Genomic DNA, 23,174 nt, shown 5'->3' on the forward strand with positions numbered 1-23,174 from the left:
TAATTTTTTTTTAAATAAATAAAATAGTATAAAAATGATGTGGCAATTTAGGAAAAAATCAACAAAAATCTGGTACAAAATAAAAGGAGAAAAAAACAATTAAATTAATTGGAACCGAGCCGCACGCACTGAGAAACACGCGTTTGTACTTTTTAGCCGTCAAATTCTTTAGGATTACGCTTTTTTTGTTTTTTAAAAAAGGATTTGAAAAATTGATTCATTTTGTTTTTTTATTAATTTTAAAAATTATCCTTTTTTTTTGTCTATTTTTGATTTCATTTAAACAGTTATTTTATTTATTTCATTATTTTAATTATATAGCTATTTTCTGTTTATTTCAATTTAATCAAGTCACGTGCCAGGGATAAAATGGACAAAGAACATAGCGCCTACTCCGCCGCACTTTGACACTTCGAGTGTTGCCGCATGCGCTTCGGGGTCAAGACGTACGCAAATATCAAATTCATTTCAATTTGTTTAATTCTTTCTCTTTATGCGTGAAATAAGTTTACATTTTGATAATTTAGTACCGAACACAATAAAATGTCAGAAAATGGTCCAAATCAGAGCTCAATCGGTTTGAATAATCCGTTCGCGTCCCCACCAAATAAACGCAGTTCAACCTCATCGTCAACTACTCCTGCAGATCGTTTATGCTCAAATCTGGACGAAATACAAACATTACCAACTACTTACAATGTACCAGCATATTTGAGAAATCAAGTTCTGTCAAACCATTCGTCAAGACCTGATTTACCCCCACTCGCAATACCTGGTTCCCAAAATGAAACCACTCCAGAACTACAGACCTCACAAGTACCACCACCTCCGGAAGTTCCTCAGCAAAATTTGCAACTCCCAAGACAACGAAAACGAGGCTTTAGCTTAAGGACGCAATTGTTTAATCGTCAATTGGAGCATAATCCTCAACCATCGCCTATTGAACTCGCAGAACACGTCAATACTCTTCCTGTAGTTCCTTCATATAGTCCGATTGATTTTGAAAGCTATGATCAACCTAGCTTGACTCAAGACACATTTGGATCTGCGCAAAACAAGAGTCATAAGCTCTACAGACAAGACACAACTAGATCTCTCAGGCCACGGGAGTCAAGATTGCCAAATTACACGTCCTGGGCATCGTCTCGTCTATTCCACGCTGGAATTCATGGAAAAATTGAGTATTACTACCAAAAAGGCCGGGACTTTGTTTTCCAAGTTAAGAAACTCCCTCCATCAGAAGGTGGCCGTTGCATTCCACTAGATCTAGTAACCCCACCCGCTCTAGATTTGATTGACGAGCGTACGAGCAAGCCATACGTCTCAAACACAATCGTCTCGTCTATATATACTAGATACAATGCATTCCCACTTCTTCTGTTTGCTCAATTCTCAAAGCTGGCCAATATGTATGTGTCTACTGTGTCTATCTATATATGCACTGACAATTCTAGATACTTTCTTGTGGTCTCGTCTCTTCAAATGGTTCCAAACTTTTCCACCACCGGAACATACAACTCATTTATCACATTCATGATCTTTACCAACATCTCAATGGCAAGAGAAGGTTTTGACGACTGGCAGCGCCATCGTCACGATGCATCAGAAAATAACAAAGAGGCGCAAGTTGCAAGAGTCGACTACACAGAAGATGATGAACGTACAGTTCAATGGGTTCCTACGCCATGGCACAAAGTCAAAGTCGGTGACGTTGTCAAGCTTGAACGTAACGACTGGGTCCCAGCCGATCTTCTTCTACTGCACGCTAACGGAATGGGCGATGTTGCATTCGTCGAAACTGCAGCTCTCGACGGCGAGACCAATTTGAAGGCTAAAGTTGCTCTGCCCCAGCTAGCTGAATTATGCTCAACCGACGAGTTGCTCGTGTCGGACCAAACTCGTGCAGACTTTGTGTTTGAGGATCCTAACACTGATCTATACAATTTTGAGGGCAATGTGACAATTCATGACTCAAAGTATCCGCTGTCCAATGACAACATTCTTTACCGTGGTTCTATTCTTAGAAATACACCCCGTGCAGTTGGAATAGTTGTGTTTTCTGGCCAAGAGACTAAGATTCGAATGAATGCGTCACTGGCACCACGAGTTAAAGCTCCACGATTACAAGGCAGGATCAATCGAATCATTCTATTCATGGTTTTTTTTGTTGTTTTTATTGCTGGATTCTGCACTGTCATGGAACGCGTTTGGGTCACAGATCAGCAACTATGGTACTTGTCTGTACAAAGAATTCCATTGGTTCAGCTCATTATGAGTTTTATCATCATGTTTAACACGCTGATTCCCCTTTCGCTTTACGTATCAATGGAAATTGTCAAACTTGGCCAGAGACTTATGCTGGTCATGGACATAGACCTGTACCATGCGCCGTCAATCACCCCATGCGAGGCACATACATCTTCCATCAACGAAGAACTCGGACAAGTCTCTTACATATTTTCCGACAAGACAGGTACTCTCACCGACAATGTCATGATTTTCCGCAAAATTTCCGTCGCAGGACATTCGTGGCTCTATGATCTCGATGTGCAACAAAAGTTTCTGCAGAGTGAAGTTGACAAGCTTGAGTCATCAAAACACAGACGGTCGAAATCAATCAAATCATTGACGCATGTCGCGCCCGTCGAGTCGAACACCTATTCACTTAAACGCAATACTAGTCTAGCGAGCATGAGAACTGGATCCAGCGCGGGTCCGCATTGGCGGTCGAGTGCATACGGTCCGAGTGTCCATGCCGATCATTCACAGCCGGCTGCAATTAGGTCCGCGGTAGAGTTGCTGCAGTACATTCAGCATCGGCCAAATTCGCAATTTTCTCGCAAAGCCAAGTTCTTCTTGCTTACAATAGCACTCTGTCATACATGCTTGCCTGATTATACAGAAACCGAGAAGAATGACGAGTCTTTGAATTCTGGCGACGAAGACAGCAAAATTGAATACCAAGCTTCTTCTCCTGATGAGCTTGCTCTAGTCCGTGCAGCGCGTGACCTTGGTTTTGTGGTTATCGACCGCCAGCTCAAGAGCGTAACCGTGCGGACTTACCCTAACGGATTCAAAGCAGAGCCCACGGTGGAGACTTACGGTATTCTAAACACAGTCGAGTTTTCATCGGCCCGAAAGCGCATGTCTATCGTGCTCCGATTTCCGGACGGAAGAATCTGCCTGCTATGTAAAGGCGCAGACGCAGTGATTTTTGATCGTTTACGGTCGGCCAAATTAGCACTTGAAAAGAAAGCGGAGGTTAAACGACGGGTTGCGTTGCGCAAAAACACTGAGGCGGCCCGCGCGGTCGCAGCACGCGAGTCTATATCGCTTGACCGTCACGGAGACTCAAGTCTTCCTGGATCGGCACGAGAGAGCCTGTCAATCTCACGAGGTAGTCTGGGCTTAAACAGAAAAGAGACTCTTGGTCAACTGAATGATTTTTTGAAATCAGCCCAAGCTCGCGAGGCGGGCTCGGACGTGGCTCAATCGCCTCGGATGTCATTTGAAGTCGATTTGCCAACGTCGTCCGCTGGAGTTAGACGGTCGTCTGTCGCATCGCCACTAAATGATGCTCCGTCTCCGACTATTTCAACCTTTGGAAGTCCATTGTTGGAGAACATGGTTGACGAGAGTATCCCACTTGACACGGCTCAAGTACTCGAGCGCACAATGAGCCACATTGACGAGTTTGCGACAGAAGGTTTGCGAACGCTGGTGTATGCGCACAAGTTTCTGTCCGAGGATGAGTACAAGAACTGGGCTAAGATTTACTCAGACGCGGTGACCAGTCTTGTAAACCGATCCGAGAAAATTGAAGCCGCCGGGGAGATTATTGAGACTGAGCTTGAATTAACTGGTGCTACCGCGATTGAGGATAAACTTCAAAATGGCGTACCAGAGTCTATCGACAAGTTACGTCGGGCGGGAATTAAGCTGTGGATGTTGACTGGTGACAAACGAGAGACTGCAATTTCGATAGGGCATTCATGCCGACTGATACACGACTATTCGACCGTTTTGGTCTTGCGGTCGGACGATCCTGAGATGGCTAACAAGATGGCTGCGCTGATGCTGGAACTTGAGGAGGCGGAGAACATTGCACATAGTGTTGTTGTGATTGACGGTGCCACCCTTGCTGTGGTCGAGAAGGATATGACACTGATGACGTTGTTTGTCGACCTTGGTGTCAAGGCGGACTCGGTCATTTGCTGTCGCGCCAGTCCGTCACAAAAAGCATTGCTAGTATCGGTCGTACGATCAAAAGTCAAGAGTGCAGTCACGCTTGCCATCGGTGACGGTGCGAACGATATTGCCATGATTCAGGCTGCAGACGTCGGTATTGGCATTGCTGGCAAAGAAGGTCGGCAGGCTGCGCGGTCGTCTGACTTCTCGATTGGACAATTTCGATTTTTGCTGAAGTTGCTGCTTGTTCACGGACGTTGGAATTATGTGGTATGTCAATCAAATCGGTACGAAAGTTCATTTACTAAAAGAATAGCGGCTCAGTAAATACGTGCTCGCAACGTTTTACAAGGAGTTTTTCTTCTATTTGACGCAAGCAATGTTTCAACAATTCACAATGTACTCTGGCACTAGTCTGTACGAGAGTACGTCGCTTACGATGTACAACACTTTATTTACTTCACTTCCTGTTCTCTGTCTCGGTATATTTTTACAAGACTTAAGCCCTGAGACATTAGTTGCTGTACCTGAACTTTATGCAACAAGTCGGCTTAACAAACAGTTTAATCTGCGAATTTTCGTAGGTTGGATGGCTGTTGCAAGTTCGCAGGCAGTACTGGTGTCGTTCACAATGTTTTACGTGTATGCAATGGTGTGGCCCCGCGATAACGGTATGTATCCGATGGGAACACTCAACTTTGCCGCGATCATTGCGGCGATTGCGATCAAACTTAACTTTGTGGAGACGCATAACCGGACATATTTGAACCTCGGCTCAATTTTGATTAGCGTTCTTGGCTGGTTCCTGTGGACATTATGTTTGACGCAGATCTATCCCGAAAAGTTGACGCTATACGTTGTCAAGGACACGCTTATTCAAACGTTCGGACCTGATTTGACATGGTGGCTCGTGCTCTTTGCATCCGTCGGGGCGTCGGTCGTGTTCGACATGGCGCTCGTGTCGCTGCGTGCAGGACTGAAGCCGTCAGACGTCGACGTGTTCCAGCAGATTGAGCAACATCCCGAGCTCCGCGCGCGTCTTGAGCAAGAAGCTGAGATGGAGATGTGGCAGAGCTGGGAGGGAGACGCGGGTCGGAAGAAGCGGCTTGCGAAAGAGTTGGATAGTGCTGCGGCGCGGCGGATTAGCGCAGAGGCTGACGAACGCGAGATCCAAGATATCTTGAGCCGGCGGAACCGGACGATGGAACCGATAGATATTGTCAGGCGGAGCATACAGAGTGCCAACAGCGATGGTCTTGCTGCTGGCGGCAAAGTCCGGTTTAGTACGGATCGGCAATCAATTTCGTGAGAGGTGAATACGGAGTGGGATAATATTGGATGTATAAAAGTATATGAGTTTTTTTGAATAGAGAGAGAGTTTGGCATTTTGATGAAAAGTTAGTAAGGAAGTTTAGCGTCGCCAGAACTTGACGCGTCTGCCCAATAATGTAAATCTGGAAAATCCGCGAGATAAATCACTTTCATTTATACTAGTTTCTGCCAATCTAACAACCAAAACACAAACGAAATCGCAACCCAGGTCAGATCGAGGCTGCCTCGGAATCGGGAAAACCATTTTAGATTGGATCAACCTCATAAAGAAATAAGTGCGGCTCGGAGTGCGATGTCCATCTACGTTTACGTCTTGCGTACTGTGTTAACAATCATCAATTGTCAGCAGTTATAATCCAAACAAAGGGTACTCTATTTGTATATTTGAACGAAATATTGATAGAGGGCCCATTTGATTTATTATAGTAATACGTTTAATCACAAAAACGTGAGATGAAATGGGTTTTTTAAGTGGCTTTCAACTGCCCACCGTACACCTCGGATCCTTCATACCAACGTTTTCCATATTCGAAGGATTACAAGACAACGAAGACTCGAAATCGGTGCGGTCTGGTGTATCGAATAGTTCATTTATACGTAAGTTCACATACAATTACGACTCACAGCCACATCGACGTCTGGTCGAGTGTCGGTCATACAAAAGTTGACATATGCTGTATTAGGACATATTCCGGGAGCTTACGCAGATAGTGCAGATGAACATTCTGTGCAGGAGTTAGCAGTTGCATACGATGATACTCCACCTACATCTCCTTTCTTAAGCCAGGGTTCCGGTTTGCAAGATTCCCACAATCCCAACAATACAGGCATGACGGACCCATTATCAATGCACATTCTCAGACGCACAGGTACAGATCAGATTTTGACTCGGAGAATGACAGGGGTAAGCATAAATGAACAGCTCGAGTCTGGTTCCAGCCGACCGATTTTAGGTCGGCGACAGTCGAGTTTGAAATCCGCAGAAGCACTATCAGAAATACAGCCAATGAGCCAGCTCAATGATGCAGAGCGATTGGAATCTGCTACAAATATATCGCAGAACGGCGCTAAGAAGAAAAAGGTCTCGTTCTTAGCACGGGTGACTGGTAGGAAGGCGAAGACTGAGTCTGATTCTGACGACGCTGCGCCTACGATTGCAGATGGTCGCCCCAGACGACAGGAAGGAAATAACGTGGCAGTATATTCGCAGCCGATAGGGTATGTTCCACAGAATCCCGAGGCCCCGAAGTACATCCGTACACGAACGCACGGTAAATTTTCAAAAGATTTTGATCGGCTGTTTCTTGCCCAGGAATTGTACCGCAAGCCTGCAGGTGAGACGGGAGAGTCAATTGCACATGCAAACACTTCATCTGTATCACTGTCGCCGACGACTCACAAGCGTGGCGCAATCTGGTCGCTTAAGTTCAGCAGAGACGGGAAATATCTTGCGACTGGCGGAGAAGACCGAGTTGTCAGGGTGTGGGCCGTGATTGCATCGCCTGCTGAACGGGCGCAATACGAAAAGGCCGAAGACGAAGCCGAGGAAACCCCAATACCAGATAACATGTCGCAGCACGAACACATGCATCGGTCGCGAGCAAATACCCGCAGCACGCGGTCGCAGCGGGTCAACGCACCGGTATTTCATTCAACTCCGTACAGAGAGTTTGTTGGACACACTGATGACATTTTGGATACGTCGTGGAGCAAGAACGGGTTCTTGTTGTCGTCCTCTATGGACAAAACCGTCAGGCTATGGCACATATCTCGAGACGATTGCTTGTGCTGTTTCCAGCATCAGGACGTTGTTGCATCAATTGCATTCCATCCTTTGGACGACAGGTATTTTCTTTCTGGATCATTGGATAAACGACTACGACTTTGGAGCATACCAGACAGAAAAGTTGAATACTACGCCGATATGCAAGCCTACATCACCGCAGTTGCGTTTTCAGAAAACGGGCAGCTTGCAATCGCAGGCAGTTTTTCAGGAGTGTGCTCTTTTTTTGACACCGAGGAACTTCGATGCCGCACCTGGATGGTCGTACGCTCTTCGCATGGCCGAAACTCCAAAGGCTCGAAAATTACAGGTATCGAAGTCTTACCGCGGGCACCGGGCTCATTATCAAGCGACGCGATCCTGCTTATCACTAGCAACGACTCGCGCGTGCGGTTCTACAACATGCGCGACAAGTCGCTCGAATCGAAATTGAAAGGATACGAAAACTTGTGCTCGCAAATTAGCGCGTCCGCGTCTGAAGACGGTCATTACGTGATTAGCGGCAGCGAAGATCATAAGGTGTACATCTGGGACATGTCTTCGAGTAAGCAATCCAAAAATAAGGATAAGCATCCGTACGAAGTGTTTACAGGTGAGGTTTGCTGCTGCTTGGAGCACGCGTGTATCACTAACGAATAATCTAGCGTCCTCTGGAAAAGTCACCAGTGCTGTCTTTGCACCTTCAAAAACGATCCAGTTGCTATCCCAGACTTTTGATCCCATATACGACCGGTGCACTCCACCGCCAGTCAGACTTGTTCCACCGGGCGACATGGAAGCGAAATATGCGCCCAATCCGCCGACGGCGCACCCGAACGGCAATATCATTGTCACATCTGATTTGACTGGGCGAATTAAGATATTCCGACAAGATTGCGCATACGAGAAGCGCAAACTGTTTGACGAAAAGGTATTGTCCGCCATGGCGAAGGTAGTTTCCACGAGTGGCTCTTCAACACCGGCTACGCCAGGTACGCCAGCGTCTACTGCGGTCTTACGGGGGGGATCATTTGACGGCAGACAGTCAAGATCAACGACACCGAGCCGATCGTCTTCGCACAACCGGCTGATGCTTCGTGCACCGTCTATAAAGCGCACGTCACGAAGTCTATCTCGGCTGAGTAGACTGTCGCATGACTTGCAGCCGTTGTCGCCAATGACATCGAAATCGCCTGGTTCTGTCGCACCGATGCAGGATCCCGTAACGGATGCAGTACCGCATTGGCCGTCGATGGACTCAACCGCGGTCGCGAACGAAACATCTGACGACGCTTTGCATATAACGCCGTCAGTGTCGCCCACCACGTCGAAAATGATGTCACGCACGTTTTCTCATGGGTTTTTCACGGACGACGAGGACGAGGATGAGGACGAGATTAATGCAGGCGGTGAAGTGCAGTGCCCGAAGTGCGGAGGGGAAAATTTTAAGGCGTCAATCACAGTAAGGCGAGAAACAAAGCTTGTTTGTGTTAACTGCGGGACAGTGTTGAAATGAGAATATGTACTATATACGAGTGGGTTTTGAATAGATATGGAAATATTGTATGATTAGTTGAAATACATGGGCTTAGTGTTAATATTGCATTTTGCATTAAATCAAGGGTTTGGTGATCACGATTCCATTTGGCGCCGTTGACGTCAGTGGACATAAATTGTGCCGGGAGGTGCATCCACCGCCTAATTCGAGATTTTAAGGATTTTCTTGGTCCCACATCATTTCAAATACTCAAATAACATATAAATCATGGGTCTTTTTGCCGACGTTTTATTAATCTTTGTCACTATTTTCTGTATGTGTTCTTTTGTCTGGTGGTAGATTAGAACTGACGATTATATAGTTCCACCATTTGGTGTGTTTATCATAAGTGGATGCTCAGTCGATTTGATTATCAACATTGCGTTGACTGCGCTCGGTATGTTTGTGGATTATAAAGATGCTGAATCTTGCTAATTAAACTAGGATATCTTCCTGGCCACATACACGCATTCTACCTTGTAAGTAGTGTATATCTAGAATTGGCAAGTTTCACTAACATCCCAACAGGAGTATGTCTACATGACCCGCAGAGACTACGGTCTTTTAGAATCATTTGAACCTGCTCCAGGCGTGTATTCTGAGTCTATCAACACTGGTGGTCGTAGCGGTTATGGTGCTATCATTGTTGAAGAGACAGTAGTGTCGGCTTAGTCCGAAAGCATGGTCTGGTTGCATCCTGGTGCGTATTGCGGGTGGAGATTAAATAATATTCTGTACCATATCTTGGCTGAGAAATAATTGTCTTTAAATTTTGGTTGATAAAGTGAATACTAGTGTACAATGGCCCGTAATAGATCTGGTTGAATATAATCTTGCGTAGACTATCGGTGCCAGTCTGGTTTGGACTTGGGCTGATTCATGTCGCTCGACTGGTCGATCCTGGTCCACCATGGCTGGTCGTGAACAGTGGGCTGCTGGTATGGTTGATTTGGATGTGAGGGTGGCGGTCGGGGTACTGACTGATCATGGTGTCGTTGTACGTAAGGGTTCTGATGCGAATGCTGGGAATGGCTTGGATTTTGATACTGCACGGTCTGAGGAGAAGGCGGCGGTGGTGGGTGATAGCTAGATGGAGGCGGTGGGTGGTAGCTAGATGGTGGTGAGCGATAGTTTGGTGGAGGCGGGTGGTTGCTAGGTGGTGGTGGGTTGTAGCTGATTGGTGGTGGATAGTGGCTCGGTGGAGGAGGCTGGTAGTGGGGTGCGGAAGGGTATGTGTGTGGAAGCGGAGGCTCGTATGGAGGAGAATCGCTTGACCGTGGGCTGTGCCGACGGGAAGAATAAGGCCTTTGTGGTCGTGAGAGCGAGGCGTATCCTGGTGACCGTGAGCGTGACCTTAACCTATTTCGTGACTCTGATCGAGTTCGTGAGCGTGATCGAGTTCGTGATCTTGACTTCGTTCGTGACCTTGACCGAGACATAGATACAGACCTTGACCTTGACCTTGATCTTGACTGCGACCCAGTTAAAGACCTAGACAAAGACTTTGAATATGATTTGGCTCCCAATCGTCCCTCCTGTTGAGACGCTCTCATTTCCTCCTCTTGATTCGCATCCTGCTTCGCTTTAAAAAAAGCAGCGCTCCATCCTTCATACACGTACTCGTCTACCACGGCATCGCCTGCCTCTCGAAACACGCTACCGTTCCACGCCAGACCGTCGTAGAACTTATTGACAGCAGCCATGACATCGTCCGCCACGTGCCCGTCTGCATCAATTCGCAACCTGACCGGTTTGATCTCATCGATCGGAATCGGTGCAGCACCATAAATTAACGGCAACATAGTCGCGACGGGTAAGTCGAAATATTTTTCGGATTGGTCGCCTAGATACTGTGACACTTTAGACATATCAATTTCTGTCTCCACCTCGCCATCTGGTTTTCCCGTCTGTTCTGTACCAGCAGTGATATTAAATTGTGAAAGAGTCTCGATGTCTGTCAACGATTGCAGAAAAAACTCATGAAAAAAATTCATTTCTTTCCAAAACGCGACCAAGTCTTGTAACTTTGGCTGCAGTTTTTCAATCCGCCAGGCGACAGCAAACAGAACAGGAAGATACATCTGAATCGAAGACGCAAAACCCTTCACATTGTTTTTTGCAGCGTAGTTTAAAATGTCACTAATCAGATAAAGCACGTATAGTTTTGGATGGCGTTTTGATAATGTGGGAGATAATGCTGCCAGATACTTCCCCAGTGCCGTCACACGAACCGGATATGGTACAACATATTCTGCTAAAACTAATTTCGCATGCTGAAACTGTCAGATTAAGTCTCGTAATTCGCACACAAAACCAACCTTGATGTTCTGGACCGAACATGTTCGAATCGCCTGGTCAATCGCATTATGAATCCGTTTGATGCCGTCCGAATTCACAGTAGCAGCTGTCGTGCTTGGTCGTAAAAGCTCAGCGGCTAAAGTAGCCTTTGCGACTGCAAGCTTTCCTACCAAAGCCTTGTCCATTGCTCTCTTTGCATGATCCGTCAAGATGTTGCTGCACTTTTATGCGCTCTAGCTTTGAATTCAGGAGCACAGCTTAAAGTTTCAGGGGTCATCGACGTTACAATATTCCACAATCTAAATCAACGCTTCTCCTTTAAACATTGAAATGTCGTCTTCTGGCTGGAATACACTCGAATCAGACGCAGTAAGTTGGCGTTAACGTGCGACCTTTTCTAAGATATTAACAGTTAGGGCGTCTTCACTGAACTCATTGAGTCGTTTGGTGTCAAATCAGTTCAAGTCGAGGAACTTCTATCGCTTGATCCTTACTCTCTCGCGTCTTTGCAGTAAGTAAACTCAACAGTCGCACACGTTCTTTGCGCTTACACTGTATAGACCACTCTATGGTTTAATATTTTTGTTTAAATACACCCAGTCTGCATTCGCACCAACAGAGAACGGCGTGCCTCGTGATGGCGAGTTCGATGTCGAGGCTGAACACAACATGTTTTTTGCCCAACAAAAGATCCAAAACGCCTGTGCGACTCAAGCTATTCTGTCTATTTTATTAAATCGATCCGAGCTCGAACTTGGTCCGACTTTGACCGGCTTCAAGAGATTTGTTAGCGAGTTTGATCCTGATGTATGACCTTCTCTTTACATCTAATACCGCGCTAACATTTCACAGTTGAGAGGTGACACTATTTCAAACTCTCAAGTCATTAGAGAAACTCACAATTCGTTTTCACGCCCGACCCCGTTCATTGACGAGACAAAGCCTCAGAGAGAAGCGACCGACGACGACGACCTGTACCATTTCATCGCCTACGTCCCTGTCAACGGCAAACTGTACGAGCTTGACGGTTTACAGCCCCATGCTATTTCTCACGGACAATGCACTGATGAACAGTTTCCCGAACTAGTGATTGACGTTTTGCAGCGCAGAATTGCACGATACCCTGAAGGCGAGGTCAGGTTCAATTTACTTGCGGTCTGCAAGGATCGGAGAGAAGTGTTTCGCGACATGGGAGACTACGAAAGTGTCGAGCGCGAGGAATTTAAGCGGGCAGAGTGGAGACGTGAAAACATTTTGCGACGAGAAAACTTTGTTGGGCTAATTTACAATGTGCTCAAAGGCGTGATTGGTAATGTTGTCGCAAATGGCGGAAAGCAAGCGTTTGAGCGGGCAATTGAAGACGCAAAAGTTAAGAGCAGGATGAGACAAGAAGAGGCTCAGCGGCGGAAATTTATGAGTTATGTTCCATAAATTTAGATTAGCATTTTCACTTTAGACTTCAACATATGCATCACCATCATTGCTTTGTACATCATCACTTTTCAGTTTCATGAGTCCTCCTCATTCCAGTGCATAACTATCTTCTTCCAACATGCGGAGTTGTTCCGCGCCAGCTCTGCCGGGCAGCAACTTCAACGGCCGCTGTCCAAGTTTCACTTTTTTGCGCACAATCATGCTACGGTCGCGCGCACCGTTCAGCATTTTTGCGGATCGTAGCCCTGGAGTCGGCAAGTTTTTGCGCATGTCGCGGTACTCCCTCGTGCAGCTGTGCCCGCTGCGGTCGAAGTTTTGCTGCGGGTTGCAAAAACACTTTCCGCTGTTGTGAAACTCTTCTTTGCCTTCGGGACAGTGCGTGAAGGGACTGTGGCGGTAGCCCATGTCGTAAAACCAATGAATCTCTTCCTTATCCAAAAACAGTGACGCTGCTATCGAGTGCACAGGCGCGTCACCCCATCGCTCGTAAAAAAACTTTCCTGTCTGGTCTAAAGCATCAAAATAGTCGCGGTAGGCTTGCGACCTGTACATTGATAGAGCAGCAATCTCAAAGTTAGACCAAAAATGGCATAAATTGTATTTGCCGTCCAGTATGCTCTTGTGGCCGTTGACAATGAATTCATGTGCGTTGTTGGGATGCACGTGTTCGGGATGCGAACGGACAAACTGCTGCACCGTGGGCCATAAAGTCTCAATCGTGGGTGCAATTTCTTTAAGATTAATGACAAACCCGTACGTCTTATTGCTTTCTCTCATAAATTTAAATGGATCTGTCTGTCAGCATTGCGGATATACGTACGTGCAGCGTACATACCATAAGTAATATCACAAAAGAGCTGCGTGTCTGGCTCAACTCGCCAGTAGTAATCCAAGTCGTCCAGTAACGGGTGCCGCCAAAAAAAACCAGAAAAATACCGACACATGTGTCTGTAACTCTCTGACGCGCCATACACTACGTTCTTGCTTGCCATCTTCTTCATCTTCTCGCGCATCGACTGTCTGTCAATATAGTGTGGCAAAGACCAATGTTGTTTCGGAATTTCACCATAAGTTGCGTTGCCAGATACCAGGCCCTGAGTCAGTCGAATGAACTCGGTGGAAAATGTCTGGTCGTTTAAGAATATCCAGGGATAGTGAAAGAACTTGTTAAACCGGTCCTCGACCGACCGAATCGATAATCGAGCCTTGTGAATTTCAGTGTTCCGCACAAGCATCACTAGCGCTGCTTTCTCGAGCTTGACATCCTCAAGGTCCGCAATATCAAACTCCTCGTATCCCAATGCGCCTACCTGGTAGTCAGCCGGGTCTTGGGGTGGAGGAACAAAAATAGGCGTGAATAAATTGTCTTTGTTCGGTTTTGTCACTTTGCTAAAATCGTTTGTCTTTATGAACCCGGCCTTCACGACACTTAAATCGACCTTCGCGACTTTGGTCCCCAAGTGGATAAGAGATGACAGACAGACTAAGCCAATCATCACGACACCGAGGGAAAAAATCCTCCGAGAAACAAATCTTAAATAACTTCTCAAAATCATTGCGAAGACTGAATAGTTAAATAGTGAGGCGGTGTAAGTGCAATCGCAAACTAAAGTGGTCTGCTGTTTAACGAAATGAAAGTGAGTGTCCAAAAAAATGCTGTATCGTCTATTGATACATTGCGACAACTTAACACATATATTTAATACAAAATCCAACTATTGGATTACTTGTTTTCTACTCAAAAACTACTTCAATTGCGTGAACTGAACTGTTCACCGATAAGAGTATACGTGTGAGCTCGAGCTGATGCGGCAAATTGATTATCAGCACGTGACGATATTTCCCAATCCATCTATTTTCCCTATTATCAAGAAACTCTACAAGAACATACTTTTTCTCTCTATATTTTGAATACAATTTAACTATACATAAATCACCTTCGGCGCGGAGGTGGTGTTCTTGACGTTGACTGAGACCGTGAACTTGAGTACGACCGAGACCGTGAACTTGAGTACGACCGAGTAGGCGAACGCGAGTAAGAGCGCCGAGAGTCATACGACCCTGAGCGTGACCGTGAACGAGAAGGTGTCCGGGAATATGATCTTGAGCGTGATGGCGACCGAGAATAAGACCGCCGGAGTGGAGATCGGTTACGTACTGGCGAGCGCGAAGGTGTTCGAGAATATGAGCGATCAGATCGAGTTGGTGACCTTGTGTACGATGGCGATCGTGACCGTATGGGACTTCGTGAGTACGACCGCCGCGCTATTGGAGATGCGCTCCTTCGTCTGGATGATCTTCTGTCGATCATCCGCTCTTCGCGCACTTTCCTTGCTAACTCTCGCAAATGTTCTTCCTTTGCTTCCTTTTCTTGATCTGCAATCTTTTGTTGTAACATCGCTCTCTGTCGCACCTCCTCTCGTGAATGTCTGTCAGCTGCATATAGTGCTTCCGACAATTTGGCGAAGTTGTCGTTAATAGTGACTTCTTCCAATCCTCGCCCTTCAGCAGCTAAACGCTTATCCAACGCTATAGTGTAACCTTTAGCGTTTTTCCATTTTGACACACTGGGTGGGATGTTAAAATCCTCATAATCTTTCGCTGTAAGCTTTCTTGGTGGTGACCGTAGAAGTGGAGCAGGTGGTGACGGTGGCCCTCTTGGGACTTTGGTATGTCTAAATTTTGGTGGGGCCATAGGATCCTCTGGTAGATCGACCATCTTGATGATTCTCTGCTTGTGTTCAATATCTCCATGCTCTCCCATCATATTGCTAGGTGTATACCGCACATATGTCGGCTCATTCAACTTGCTATTTGCGATATGCTTCACATTTGCTGCATTTGCCTTCCCCGTCAAAATCAAATCAAAAGCGGCTTTAGTTTTTGCAGTAGTTTCTGCGACTTCTTCTTGTGACGGTCTCGCCAAATTGATCTCACCAATATTTGCCCGTTGACGAAGCGGAATCAGATCTGAAAACGAAGTCTGAACAATGCGATTCTTCGCCTGCCCTTGTCTTGCAATCGCGTCATACTTGACTTTCCCTTCCGCATCGACCTGAATAGCAAGCGCATTAGATTTGCCCTGCTTCTTACGCCCCATATCCAACGGATACTGCTTAATATTGATCTCTGGAAATGCGCCTCCATTGCCAAAATCCTCTAAACTTGTTGGTTTGAAGTTCTGCCTTTGTCCATAAGGAGGAACTATGAACGCCCTCAAGGCCAGTTCAGTATTTTGGGTTGATACAGCTATATCAGCAGTTGCTGTCTCCATTTCTGTGCTTGCCATTATGTTCGTAACAAATGCAATCAAATGTGTTGATATTTGAAGGCGTAGTAGTGTAACTGTATACAAAATGCGACATACACAAACGCAATTATTATCAGGGTTAGGCTTAATTAACACCAAACCCTTAATATTATAAGTATTCAGGGGCTTGGTTTTGAAGCCGCGCAAAGTCTTAACCGAGGAAAATTTTGGTCTACAGCAAGCATATTCTTTACATTGAAAGTCAATAAACTATTGCTGAGCAGGCTATTCGTCGCTATCAACCAAATATAAAATTTAGTCGTAATGACATCTGAAGTACCCCCGCCGCCGCCACATCCACCAAAACAACCACCCCGGAATCCGGCTCTGGAGGCCATGGGAATTCCGCGTCTTCGACTGCCCGGTCGAAACATGTCAATTTTTTTGGGTGCTGTTTTTGGAATATCAGGCTTGATTTACTACGATCGGAAACGTCGCCGCGAGAACCGTCAAAAATGGAAAGATCGCGTCTCGTTTCTTGCGAACGAGCCACTTAAGCCAGATGAGCTGCCTCGAAAAGTCACAGTCTACCTTGCTCCACCGCCTGGTGACCATCTCGACATCACTAAGGAGTATTTTACGCAATATGTCAAACCCATCTTGACCGCGGCTGCAATTGATTGGGATGTGGTGGAGGAAACTCGACAAGGTGAAATTCGATATCGCGTTGCAGAGCAGATCCGGAAGCAAAGACGAGGCGACACTTCTTCTGATAACGAGATGTTAGACGCTGTGATGCAAGGTTTGAAGCGAGATCCGGAAGGTGGCGTAGTCTGTGTTGGAAGAGGGGCATACAAAGAGTATTTACATGGTTTGAACGAAGGCTGGCTGGGCCCATTAGACCCACCTGTTGCCGCTGCAGTTCCGACCATTACCGACGCTCCAGCCACCGAGACAACGAGTATACTAGAGAGCACAGACAAAACAGTTGAAGCTGCGGTACAGGCTGGTCAAGCAGCGGACTCTGGCACTGTTACCGAGACAGCTCCACCGGGTGCTGATGGAGCGAATGACGACGACAAAAAGGAGGAGAAGAAAGCTCCAATTCCAAAACCGTACATTCTACAGTCTGACTACGCATCTGCACCCACACCGCCCGAACTTGCTGCAATCTCACAACTGACTCCTATTGTGTACATACCGCACCAGCACATTCTTGGATTCCGGCATACACCAATCAGAACGTATCGGTTTTTTCGACGACGTGAAATTGCGGAAAAATGCGGCAGGCAAACTGCGGCAGCTGCTCTGAGCCAGACTCGTCCATTTATACCACTGATTGATTTGCCGATGGGAGACGAAGAAGAGGCCGAGTGGCCGGGAAAGTGGAAACAGACTGCGCTGGAGAAGGGATCAGAGTGGATGCAGCCCTTAGTCGTTGACGAGAGAATCGCACAACGTTTGAGAGTTTACGAATTACAGGCAGATGAAAGGAACGCCACGACATCATCACAAATCACGGAAGTCATCGACGCAGAATAGTAATTGTTACTGTGTAGTAGCCTGTGGCATCTATCAGTATCGCATTGTATATAGTATTATCCCAAACGGATCAAAATAGTCTATTAAAGATCCTTGTACAAAGACAAAACTCCAAACAACAGAATTCTAGTGTACAACTTTCGCGGCCTCTTCCTCGCCAAGTTCCTTCGTAATGACCTTTTCAAGTAAAAGTTCCTTGCTGACCCATAGTTCCCGCTTGATATGATTGACAGCATTCAACTCCTTCTCGAGTTGCCGTCTCATTTCAGCCGCCCATATCAATTTTCGTTTCAAATATCGTGAGAGTTCACGTGGAGGTCGAGATCTTTCGTCTGAATCGTACTCGTCATCACTAGCATATCCGTCCAAAGCTTCACTCCCCGTCCGTTTTAGCCTGGCTTCTTTCTTTTGCCGTTGTAGAAGTTCTGTATATGCCGCATAGGCTGCACCGCCTAAGCTCTGTTGGTCGCCACTTTGAGACCTCGACTGAAGCTCAGATAGCCGCATACCATCAGTCTCGTGAACTGTTCGCATGTGTTTTGCGAGCGCGTCTGATCTAGTAAAGCTTCGGTCACATTCTACTCAGATTAGCCCTACTTCATCAAGTAGCAGAATTAATAGTGATCTACCTGGTACGCTGCAATAGAACGGTTTCTCGCCCGTGTGACTTCGCATATGAGCAACCAAAGCAAATCGCGACGTCTGACCTAGTCCTCGACGTGGACACTCTTGCCATTCACACGTATACTTCGGCCGTCTATTGCCAACATGTTCATCGTGGATATGCGTCACCAAGCTGTCCATATTTCCACACTCCAAAAAACAATCCTCCCATCTGCACTGTGTAACCTGATCAATATTGTCATCATTCATCCCAGGCGAACCCGGCACCGAGCCCAGTGTGTCTGACGAGATGGCAGAAGAGTAGCCGCTGGGAGACGGAGGTGCTTGTAGTTCTCCATCATCTGAACCCGGAGGCGGCGTTGATAGCTCCGATCCTGAAGCCGGATCCATTTTCGTAATCAAATCCACTCGATCCCGCACTCTGACAACTCGGTATTATAGCCTTATTAAGAATTGCCAACAGGTAAGTTGCTCTCGTCCAAAGCAGCCCTTAACCATTCTTGTGCGGCTCATTCTTTAAATTACGTATACGTGCTGAAAAACACGGACCTACAAGTAGAACAACTATGACATTTCGTACGCGATACAGACTTTGAGTGGACTTTGATTAAAAAGAAACATGTCCACAGCGGAACAGATTGAGAAGGACGAACGGGAAGTACTTGCGCTTGAAGCTGCGCTACTGGAGTTCGAGTCAGACCACCCAGTAGTTCCTGTAGATTCGGGATCATCGTCAGAGTCAGACGACGAGTCAGTTGAAGCTGGAAGTGAAGACGACCGACAGTCAGTGAATTCTTTTGGATCCAGAATATCTGAGCCTGGAATTACGCTGCGGTATGCCGGTGGAACGCTCTGGAGACTGTTCAAGTTCAGCGCCATTAATTTAATGATGCCATTTATCAACGGAATGATGCTTGGATTTGGTGAGATTCTAGCAAACGAAATAGGTATCCGATGGGGATATTTCGGAGCAGAGGTGAGGTCAACAATGTCAGGTTTGGCAACGTTTATATTAATTAGATTTAGGTCCACCCAATACGACGAAACATTGAACGACAAGTTGAACGGCGTAGACAGCCAGAGATTGATTCTGAACATGTTCTACAACATAAGAAAACAGCAGTAAGCGGTAAGGATGTAGGCGAATGGCATTGAGTCACCATGTATTATACTATGTACAAAAATTAACAAGTTCTATACAAATCAGATTTCCTAGCTTTGATTTTTCCTTCTTGGCTTTGATTGCGCCTTCAGCTTGATTGGCACAAGTGAAGCAGAAGACTTAAACGTACCATTCTTCGGTTTTGGTGACTCTCGTTCCGACTTCTCTTTAGCTTCTTTTTTGGCCGAGTTCCACATTTCTTTGAATGATGAAGTGCCTGAGCTAGGAACTGAACCCAGCGCTTTAGATCTAATGTACTCAGATTCAGAAATATTCATTAGTTTGCGGTACGCTCTGGTCCGCATAAACATTGAAACTGCAAACGCAACAGTACTGGTAGTGAGAATGTAAAGCACACTGGCAGCATTGTACCACAATCCCATGAACATCACACCAATGGTGCCACCGTACATCATTGCGTTCTTCAAGTATCCAGGAGCCGCGGCCGTCTCGGTAAATCTGACACCGCAGTACGTGCTCACGGCGGCAAGCACACTGAGCCCAAGGTACGGATCCGGAATTGTCAGATCCTGAAACCACAGCAGTCCTTCAATGGTCATGCCGTCAACTGGAACTTTAACCATATCAGACACACCTACAAACATGCCGTACGCAACCGGGAGTTGAATCAGACCGGACATAAACATGACTGGCGTGTTAATGTTGTGAAGTTTCATGAGTTTTTTTCGTCGAAGCGCAACTTGAGCTCTTTGCGGGCCTGTTGTAGCAGCTTTCATGGCTTTTTGCAGTAACTCTGTCTCTGGCTTGATTTCTTTCATTCGCATATTCATGACATTACCTTTGAATGTAAATGGTAACAACATCAAACGTCCCGCTGCTCCGACTATGACAATGACAGCCCACCAAGGCAAACCAGTATATGCATGGGTATACTCCAGTATATGCTCCGCAATGTGACTAGGCCAGACCCAAGTCTGTGCAAGCCCAACTGACTCAAAGTATCCAATCTGATGTGTGGTCGCAATCGTATCCGTCACGGTCTGAATAGTGGTAGGGTCAACAATTGCCTGAGTTGCCGAGCTGGGCGCAGTAGAATTGTTCCGTCTAGTCGCGTAGATCAATGGCTGCAGTGCTTCATGTCGAAACAAAGTAGACTGCGTTGGCTGTAGAGTCGAGAGCTGTCGCAATGAAGCAAACTATACAATAAGCGACTACAATTGACAGAAAATAAATTACTCACTCCTCGGCCAGTCGTTATGATTCTCAGCATGAATGACCGTTTCCTTATCAGACTGGCCATTCTTTAAAGCTTTTCTGTGAACTACCGTCTATCGGAAGTTTCCTTCGCACACACCAAATTGTTTAATTTCTTCTCAATGTTTAGACGTTTACAGCATATCAGTAAGTGCTAGCGAATTATATGTCTAGTGTATGTGAGCCGCACGACTTTAACGGTCACAGTTCTCACTCTTCTATGATACACTTGACTTCAAACGCAAGTCGTGTCTGCTGCCGTTCTGTCCAGCGCACCAAAGTGCCATTTGCTTCGGCACTTGGGGTCGAAGGTCATATTAGCAGCCTGGATATTCTAACTGATTTTTTGATACCATCACTTCTACTTTTTCCATATGTCAGCTTTTTCACTGGCCTGTCTACTGCTGCTCACTCATATACCAGATTGCATTTGGGACAAACATCTGAAAGAGTTTCTTTAACTAGCATACAGACAAAACACATGCAAAATGCTTTTTAAACACAAAACATCTCACTATATACTACTCATTGTATCAAACATATAACTACACAGTTTTTTCAATTCTTCTCACTTTACTGCGCTGCGTCCCATATCCATGCAGCACTAAATCTTCGAACAGGTCTGGTCTCTTCTAACTCTGCGGCCCTCCACCAGGCTTCTCGTACCAACTCCGTACTACCAATAGAATCATAAACATCACCTAGTAGCATCCATGCCTCAGATGAATCCCAGCCTTCCAGCTTCGTAGTAGTCTCAAGCAGTACAAATGCACGGTCGCGAGCAACAGGTTGTGCATCCGCAGAAAGATTTACCAAGATGGCAGATATACCAATTATTGCTGGGACGTAGTCTATAGAGACAGTAAGAGCAGACTCAAAAGCTTCCAGAGCTTCAGGAATGCGTCCTTGGGCTTGCATTAAAAATCCTCGCTAAGTTTGTGAGCTCATGGCGATAATAAAATATCCACAGTGCACTCACCTCAGAAAACGTGTCCTCTCGTGCCACACCCAACTTTGTAGCCTCAGCAATTGCAGTGGCACATTCTGTCCAACGCTCACTCCGCCTGAACAGACCGGCAAGTACCAGCCAAATCTCACGAAGGCATTGCATGCTGATTGCTCTCAGCTCGGCATCGTCAACACTAATACTGTTTCTTAAAACCCTGTTTGCCCCCCCTTTGTTCTTTTCAATTATACTGGCCGCAGTTATCGGAACTAACGCTGATTTTGTCGATTTTTTGGACTTCATCGAAGCATCTGATAATCTTCGCCGTATTGATCGTGGCAGTATCAAGTTCTTCTTTGAGAGCAAGCCACGCGGTCGTGGCGACGAAAGTCGTAGATCGGCCAGCATAGCTGCGGGAATATTTGCTGTGTTTGTGACCAGATCTTGCGGAATCTTGTCCAAAATCAATTTCTCTGCTGATGTCGTCCACCGCCTTGCTGGTCCAGGTGCTGGCGACTTCGGTGATGGGCTAACCTTGAAGTCTTGACTATCTCCCAAGGCATCGTAGTCATCGTCGTCCTGGTCGTCGCCAAAATCTTCGTCTTGAGCACCTTCATTCAAGGCAATATCAGGAACCGAAATGGCAGGCACGATATCGTTCCGCTTCTTGATTCGCTCTGTCGATTTTTCTGGTGACACGGGAAACGCCATAGCCGATGTCGAAGCTTCATGGATCTGAGACTCCACTGTATCATCATCCCACGTAAATAAGTCATTGTAAACATTAAACAAACTGTCAGACACTGCTTCTAGAGCGGATTGGACACCGGCAGAAGCTTCTATTAGTGCTACTTCCGTCATCCGCACTTGCACAATAGCACGTTTATCTGCTAATGAAACCCTTCTTCGCTGCTCGCCCAACGTGTCATTCACAACGGCTAGACATACTTCACGTGCCTCGTCATACTTTTCTCGTGCAGATAGTGACAAAGCCAAAACATGTGCTGATCCTATGTGAGTCGGATTTATCTGTAGTGAGCGACGGCAAGAATCCTCTGCAGCTGGTAAATCACGGAAGAATTCAGCTAGCAGCAACGAATACTCGTAATGTGTCTCGGCATTATTAGAGTAAAACGAAATAGCCGTCTCAAACGACTCTTTGGCCATATTGGCATCTGTCTTCCGCTCCCCGTTGTTAAGAGACGCGCGCGCTGCGAGTACATATGCAGATCCGACAGCGGTCCAAGCCTTATTCAATATTCTTGCTGACGCTTCGTCTGGTACAGTATAAACGGCCTTAGAACTTTCCTCTGCGTCTTTCGAAGCAGTCGCAATCACAATCCAGCCTCTCAACACCTCTGCTTTTGATTTTGCTTTTGCTGCATCTCGGGTGTATTGCACTATCAATTGAACGCCATCCGCCGCTGTCTCAACCGTCGTTATGGCATCGTCAGAATCAACAAATGCAGACCCTTTCTGTGATCTAATTCGACCCTTTTCTGCTAAATCCAAATAAACTTCGAGGGCACGTTCTGCATCGACGTAATTCCCTACTGCAGGCAGTACTTTCATAAGACACCGAAAGATGACATGTGAATGATATGTCTTTGTGACGGCCTTATACAGAAATTCAGAAATTGAAGTAGCTTGTAATCTGTCTCTTCCACGCAATTGCCAGGTCATGACCGTTCTCTCGATGTATGACATCAGTTTAGGGTCGTTGGGCTCACCAGACCGCGGGAAGGTTGTAGTACGCAAGACCTCTGCCGCACTGGCTGGATCAAATACAAGCGGCTGCATAGTCTCAGTAATCTCACCTGATAAACCCATTGAGCATAGAAGTCCTCGTGTGGAGGGGTATAATTACGTGTGAAATGTGCTCGG

The 23,174-nt window shown here is 46.3% G+C and overlaps 12 protein-coding genes across 12 annotated transcripts; 6 read left to right on the forward strand and 6 right to left on the reverse strand.

The window, feature by feature from the left end:
* Positions 1-240: 240 nt before the first annotated feature.
* Positions 241-5,579, forward strand: V1512DRAFT_218964 (uncharacterized protein). The gene is made up of 3 exons (XM_066913647.1): positions 241-1,409; positions 1,455-4,458; positions 4,505-5,579. The coding sequence occupies exons 1-3, from the start codon at positions 544-546 to the stop codon at positions 5,495-5,497; spliced, it is 4,863 nt and encodes a 1,620-aa protein (XP_066774374.1). The 5' UTR covers positions 241-543; the 3' UTR covers positions 5,498-5,579.
* A 24-nt stretch (positions 5,580-5,603) lies between these two features.
* On the forward strand, positions 5,604-8,931 carry V1512DRAFT_256747 (WD40-repeat-containing domain protein). Its single transcript, XM_066915080.1, has 3 exons — positions 5,604-6,117; positions 6,204-7,895; positions 7,948-8,931. Exons 1-3 carry the CDS (start codon positions 5,979-5,981, stop codon positions 8,796-8,798), a joined length of 2,682 nt encoding a protein of 893 aa, XP_066774375.1. The 5' UTR covers positions 5,604-5,978; the 3' UTR covers positions 8,799-8,931.
* Positions 8,932-8,963: 32 nt separating this feature from the next.
* V1512DRAFT_256751 (uncharacterized protein) lies at positions 8,964-9,650 on the forward strand. The gene is made up of 4 exons (XM_066915081.1): positions 8,964-9,093; positions 9,142-9,216; positions 9,264-9,298; positions 9,348-9,650. Exons 1-4 carry the CDS (start codon positions 9,048-9,050, stop codon positions 9,489-9,491), a joined length of 300 nt encoding a protein of 99 aa, XP_066774376.1. The 5' UTR covers positions 8,964-9,047; the 3' UTR covers positions 9,492-9,650.
* V1512DRAFT_232433 (uncharacterized protein) lies at positions 9,465-11,334 on the reverse strand. The gene is made up of 2 exons (XM_066914010.1): positions 11,138-11,334; positions 9,465-11,092 (listed from the first exon to the last, which is right to left on the reverse strand). The coding sequence occupies exons 1-2, from the start codon at positions 11,300-11,302 to the stop codon at positions 9,662-9,664; spliced, it is 1,596 nt and encodes a 531-aa protein (XP_066774377.1). The 5' UTR covers positions 11,303-11,334; the 3' UTR covers positions 9,465-9,661.
* A 107-nt stretch (positions 11,335-11,441) lies between these two features.
* V1512DRAFT_218973 (ubiquitin carboxyl-terminal hydrolase) lies at positions 11,442-12,777 on the forward strand. Its single transcript, XM_066913648.1, has 4 exons — positions 11,442-11,486; positions 11,534-11,628; positions 11,678-11,924; positions 11,970-12,777. Exons 1-4 carry the CDS (start codon positions 11,448-11,450, stop codon positions 12,546-12,548), a joined length of 960 nt encoding a protein of 319 aa, XP_066774378.1. The 5' UTR covers positions 11,442-11,447; the 3' UTR covers positions 12,549-12,777.
* V1512DRAFT_201034 (nucleotide-diphospho-sugar transferase) lies at positions 12,639-14,047 on the reverse strand (the record flags this gene model as incomplete). Its single annotated transcript, XM_066913212.1, has 2 exons — positions 12,639-13,342; positions 13,387-14,047. The coding sequence occupies 2 exons, from the start codon at positions 14,045-14,047 to the stop codon at positions 12,639-12,641; spliced, it is 1,365 nt and encodes a 454-aa protein (XP_066774379.1).
* A 296-nt stretch (positions 14,048-14,343) lies between these two features.
* Positions 14,344-15,882, reverse strand: V1512DRAFT_256756 (SKIP/SNW domain-containing protein). The gene has a single exon (XM_066915082.1). It carries the CDS (start codon positions 15,838-15,840, stop codon positions 14,485-14,487), a length of 1,356 nt encoding a protein of 451 aa, XP_066774380.1. The 5' UTR covers positions 15,841-15,882; the 3' UTR covers positions 14,344-14,484.
* Positions 15,883-16,037: 155 nt separating this feature from the next.
* V1512DRAFT_256757 (mitochondrial import inner membrane translocase subunit Tim54) lies at positions 16,038-17,462 on the forward strand. Its single transcript, XM_066915083.1, has one exon. It carries the CDS (start codon positions 16,126-16,128, stop codon positions 17,341-17,343), a length of 1,218 nt encoding a protein of 405 aa, XP_066774381.1. The 5' UTR covers positions 16,038-16,125; the 3' UTR covers positions 17,344-17,462.
* On the reverse strand, positions 17,369-18,421 carry V1512DRAFT_256758 (uncharacterized protein). Its single transcript, XM_066915084.1, has 2 exons — positions 17,973-18,421; positions 17,369-17,921 (listed from the first exon to the last, which is right to left on the reverse strand). Exons 1-2 carry the CDS (start codon positions 18,355-18,357, stop codon positions 17,470-17,472), a joined length of 837 nt encoding a protein of 278 aa, XP_066774382.1. The 5' UTR covers positions 18,358-18,421; the 3' UTR covers positions 17,369-17,469.
* An 88-nt stretch (positions 18,422-18,509) lies between these two features.
* Positions 18,510-19,174, forward strand: V1512DRAFT_256759 (outer membrane protein TOM13-domain-containing protein). The gene is made up of 2 exons (XM_066915085.1): positions 18,510-18,943; positions 18,994-19,174. The coding sequence occupies exons 1-2, from the start codon at positions 18,587-18,589 to the stop codon at positions 19,120-19,122; spliced, it is 486 nt and encodes a 161-aa protein (XP_066774383.1). The 5' UTR covers positions 18,510-18,586; the 3' UTR covers positions 19,123-19,174.
* Positions 19,099-20,486, reverse strand: V1512DRAFT_256761 (60Kd inner membrane protein-domain-containing protein). Its single transcript, XM_066915086.1, has 2 exons — positions 20,331-20,486; positions 19,099-20,286 (listed from the first exon to the last, which is right to left on the reverse strand). The coding sequence occupies exons 1-2, from the start codon at positions 20,388-20,390 to the stop codon at positions 19,180-19,182; spliced, it is 1,167 nt and encodes a 388-aa protein (XP_066774384.1). The 5' UTR covers positions 20,391-20,486; the 3' UTR covers positions 19,099-19,179.
* Positions 20,487-20,917: 431 nt separating this feature from the next.
* Positions 20,918-23,090, reverse strand: V1512DRAFT_200111 (uncharacterized protein; the record flags this gene model as incomplete). Its single annotated transcript, XM_066913177.1, has 2 exons — positions 20,918-21,274; positions 21,324-23,090. The coding sequence occupies 2 exons, from the start codon at positions 23,088-23,090 to the stop codon at positions 20,918-20,920; spliced, it is 2,124 nt and encodes a 707-aa protein (XP_066774385.1).
* Between the last annotated feature and the right edge of the window lie 84 nt (positions 23,091-23,174).

The sequence above is a fragment of the Lipomyces arxii genome, assembly GCF_038497795.1.
Source record: "Lipomyces arxii strain Phaff 12-163 unplaced genomic scaffold V1512scaffold_1, whole genome shotgun sequence".
Taxonomy (NCBI): Eukaryota; Fungi; Ascomycota; class Lipomycetes; order Lipomycetales; family Lipomycetaceae; genus Lipomyces; species Lipomyces arxii.